Source organism: Eurypyga helias, unplaced genomic scaffold (genome assembly GCF_000690775.1).
Source record: "Eurypyga helias isolate BGI_N326 unplaced genomic scaffold, ASM69077v1 scaffold3947, whole genome shotgun sequence".
Classification (NCBI taxonomy): domain Eukaryota; kingdom Metazoa; phylum Chordata; class Aves; order Eurypygiformes; family Eurypygidae; genus Eurypyga; species Eurypyga helias.
The window spans coordinates 1-4,604 of record NW_010259645.1 but is presented as its reverse complement, the minus strand read 5'-3'; the positions used below and the strand labels follow the sequence as shown (position 1 = coordinate 4,604).

The 4,604-nt window shown below is 46.0% G+C and overlaps 1 protein-coding gene across 1 annotated transcript in view; it reads right to left on the bottom strand.

Annotated features, from left to right (window-relative positions):
* The window catches only part of LOC104511912 (gamma-glutamylcyclotransferase-like), a gene marked incomplete at both ends in the record, with an annotated part of 3,459 nt that extends 1,550 nt beyond the window's left edge, over positions 1 to 1,909 (bottom strand). The window contains one exon of the mRNA XM_010154706.1: positions 1,764 to 1,909. Coding sequence (XP_010153008.1) covers positions 1,764 to 1,909 — 146 coding nt within the window. The remainder of the gene's footprint in view (positions 1 to 1,763) is intronic.
* Between the last annotated feature and the right edge of the window lie 2,695 nt (positions 1,910 to 4,604).

The following is a 4,604-nucleotide window of genomic DNA, read 5'->3' as shown; positions in this document are numbered from 1 at the left end:
CTGCAGCAGGAACACCTGCAAGTTCTTTCAAGTTGGTTAGGAGCAATCCTTAGAACAACACTATCGACTGTCATTACAGAAGCCAAGAGCACATCCTGTTTCCTTCCATTCCCAGCCCATCTTCATGGCATCAGTGAGTCAGCCAGGAAGAAGCAATCTTCAATGCTAGTGTCTGTCCTGCAATTTTTAGTGATGGTACAGCACTCAAGTCTCTCGCATCTTAGCCAGCATTCAAGTTTATCCCCTGTCAAACAAACACCAGGGATCTGCAGTTCTACAGCATGAAAGTAACAGTTCTAGAAATGAAAATACAAAATGCTGTCCCCATAGGGGGAACACAGCACTACTAGCAAAGCAGATGCTGCCACGTGGTATCGTTATACTTCTGAAGTTTATGCTTCAGGAAAGCATGGTAAATCAGGAGATTTCAGTAAAGGTCAGCAGAAAGGGGACCAGGAGCAAAGTGCTAGTGTAAGCAACAGAGTGGGACTGGAGCAGATCATAAAGCAGGGACATGTGAAGCTCTCCCCAACCAGCATCATACAGCTAGATGTCCTCCTGCTTGGGATAAACACTCCCAAACAGGACTTGAGAGTGCTGAGAATGCCCATTCCCATGATGTGCCAACAGAACTTGGGCAACAGTTTCTGTTGTATTTCAGGTTCACTGTAGGCAATTAAAACCAAGTTGGAACATCAGGTTTCATGACCAAGGTTATAGGGACATGCCTACACAGCACAGTGCAGCCATCACCAAAATTGCAACAGCACCAGTAGCAGGAGAACTATATTAACGTAGTGCTTTCAGTGTGTTTAATATGCCCTGCTTCCTTAGCCTCGCTACCCCAGATTTCTACTGGAATTAATTGACAGTGATGAACTGCTCTGAACAAATGATCCTTGTGTACCAGAAGCACCATGTGGTGCAGACACATTCTGAAAGCTGCAATAAACACATAACACCAGCCAAAATTTTGGAGATGAAGGTCTAAGTCCTGCCTTAGACCCTGCAAGAAGTTAGGCTGCTCCTTCATTTGTTTACCCAGGTGGTCCTCCTGACTTCAGCTTGGGAATGACTTGCTCAGGTTCCCTTAAACTTGTCTAAGTTATCAGGCACAGGCAGAGCATTCTTTGCCATGCACTGTAATGGTTCAGGCAGCCTCTCCCATTCAAAGGCAAAACAAAACCTCCCCAGCTCCCTGCTTGGATCTACCTCAAGTTCACAAAAGTTTGAATACTTAGAAGACATGCAAAATAATCTCTTCAGAAAGTCCCTTTGCCTGTATTAAAGATCTCCTTCTCTTCTGCAGAGTTTTTTCCTCATCTCTTCCTTTTCCACTACAACTGGAGTCTACAGCTGCATAGAGACAGAAATAGATGTCAGTCTCAAAGGGAATTCTCCCTAAAGCAATGGGAAAAGCGTCACAGGACAAATACAGAGTTTAGAGTAACTTAAGGGTCAGGACTTTGTGAGGACAAGGATTTAAAAAAAAGGCAGGCCAGACCAATACATCAGCTCAAAATCAAGGCCCACACCTTTTTGAAATACCCCTAAGTAGCTTTAGCTTGAAAACAAAGCCATTTTAATCACAAACATGTCAGAAGTCAATACATGTACCGTGAAGCGAAATTCACATATTAAAATCCAGTACATCTTCTTGATTCCAACACCAAAGCTTTCACACAGCTCTTTACCAAAAATTAACTCCTACATTTCAATTGCTCTCTAAAACAGTAGAAGACAGCAAAAGTTAAGTCACCTACTTATCCAGTGAACTTAAATTGCTAGTGTTCATTTTCCACACTACTCCCCATACTTCGTCTCCAGGGCTCTGAACAATGGTAGCTGTACCTCCATGCCAGACAGAACTTGTCCTGCCTTGATGATGGCCAAACTCGAGCTTAAAATCCTGCAAATGAAACCAATGCAGAGAATCAATTTCTACTTAAGGGTGGTTGGCTATTCTTGACATGAAAGGGGCAGCTACAGGAGAGTCTACAAGTAGCCAGCTGGAGCCACAGAAGGAGAAACGGACAGGCGGGATCTGATCCAGCTTCCATCACACAAGGGGCTCAAGTCAGCCTTTTCCACCTCCCATGAGAAACGGCAGCCTTGGCACAAAGGGAAAGGACGCCTGGCAGAGAGCACTACCAATAAAAGCCTTGGCCTGCAGAGACCTGGATCAACATCCAAACCTCTTAGTAGTCTGGCCTAAACATGAGCTAACCTTTTCTCGCAGTGAGAAGAAAGTGGAGGCAGCCCTTTTTCACGGGTAGCACACATACCCAATTCTGCAGTAAACGCAGTAGTGCTGCGGAAATGTCAGCTTGAGTCTGTCCAAGTTGGCGGTGACAGGATTGCTGACGTGCTTCCTGTCAGAAAACCTGAAGGGCCCTTGGCTGAGGTGTTCCATGAAGGAGGGAACTGAGTGCTGCCGCCTTCTCACTGCTCAAGAGACGTGCCTACCTGGTGCCCATTCCTTTGCAGCTTTTGATGCTGTTATAAGACTTAAATGCTCCCATGCAGGTTCCCGGAAAACAGTAAGGGTAAAGAGCCTACAAGATGCCAAGCTTTGGGTCTTGTCCTCATGCACTAATACAACTGCCCAGTTATAAAATACCATCCTGTGTATCTCCCAGTGTTTTGTGCTATCTCATCACTCAACTGGAACATTCTTAGGTATTTTTAAGCCAAGGCATACGGTGAGTGAGCTTATTCAAGTTTTTGCAAGTTGAAGCATTCCTTTAGAAATCAAGTGTCTCTTTCTTACAAGTAGCATCAAATATTACTATACAGGCAAAAGAGAATAACAGGTTCTTATGTTTTTTTCCAACGTAATTTCCCATCTGACTCCACACAGTTTCCTCTCATCCTTGTTAGCCAATTTGTGGATCCTTCCCTAGGAGCAGAGAAAGAGAAAAACCCACCACAACTTTAAGGAAGACTGCCTGCTTAACCATAACAACAAAATCTGGCAAAGGCAAAAAGGACTAAATACAACAACAAAAATAAACTCCAAACCTACACAACCCCCCAGCTTTGCTTGTTTCTCATGATCACCCTCTTTAAGCTAGAAGATAATGTTTATTTGAAACAGATGCGTGTACATTCTCTGTCTGAGACACAATACCTTCTTGTAATAGGGCCTAACACATATGAGGAATAGGTTGCAAAAGTTGAGCAGTTGGAGGCTTACACGCAGAACAGCACTGACCAGAACACTAATTATCACAGCAGTCTAGTTAAAAAAAAAAAAATAAAGCAACAATTTTTCTTTTCTTCCTCCAGTTATGTTTTCTTGGACCTGCCCTGAAGATCTTCAAGGAGGTGTATAAAAGTCAGGTGCCACCCAAGAAAGGCAACAGCGGCCATACAGAAATAGCACGGTTAGCTCCGGTTCTGGAAGCAGGAAGCCCTACACCACAGCACGTGGGTGACTGCAGCAGGCGCTGCAGGGAGGAGGGACTTTCTTGGATCAAGAGCTTGGTCTTGGGCCCTTCTTCTAAGTACCGGCGTAACACCCTTTCTGTGCTTGTTACACATCCCATTTCTCACAGCTTTTGACTGAAGATTAACAAAGCTTTGAAAAAAATAAGAACAAGAGGGAAGTGAATTTAACATTCTAGTATTCCTTTTTTTAAGCCAACAAGGTACTACCATAGGGCAATTAATAGAAATCAGCTCCAACCTTCCTGCGCTTCCTCACTCTGACTCATCGGGGATTTTCCAGCCTGAAGCAAGGGAGTGAAGCCACCCGGTGTTAGCAGGGAGCACAGCAATCCACCTGGAAAAGCTGGTTCCTGACTGACCTGCAGCATGGCCGACACGCTTACTGCATCACCTGAAAATCTACCTGGAACCCTAGAGAGCTGAAGCATCCAGGGATTTCTTTATTTAGAGGTAAGCGTGCAATACTTCTGCTCTCCTCCTCACCTCCGGGACCTGATCCTGCACGATGCTGGGCTCTCGGAACGTTCAGCTCCTCAGCGGTATCTGTAAGTGCCTGACCAGCCTCAGTTGCCAGGCTGATGGTCCCAAGAGACACCAAGTATCTGACTATTGGGAGTTTATTAATTACAAGCTTTTGGAACTTCTTCATACACTCTAACAGATCGTTTCCTGCCAGTTACCCCAAGAGAACCTTCAAACCGTCCTTAAGTGGTATCAATCAATGCTCCGCTCCTCCAAGGATCCTTCCAGTTGCACAGATCTGCACATCAACAGCCTAATGACCACGAGCTCGTATTTCCAAGCCCACGTCAAAGCCAAGTCGATACGCTACCATTTCACACCCCGTGGCGCGGGCAGGAGTGCCAGGCCGGAGGAAGGTGCCAGCGGCAGTTGGATGCTGATATCCCATCCCACACGCAGCACGGAGTGGGATCCTCACTTGTGACCAGCACGGCGGAGGGGAAGGAGGAATTTTAGTTTTGTCAGGAAGCACTGTCCTTTTAGAACTGCCAGAAACTCGTCCCATAAACCCTGCCGAGCACCTGCTACTACTGTTTCAGGTCCCCAACTCCTCACGCCCAGGGCCTCGGCCGCAGACCTGGCGAAGCGCAGGAAGGCAAACCACAGAGGCGGGACTCGGGCCAGCACTGCCT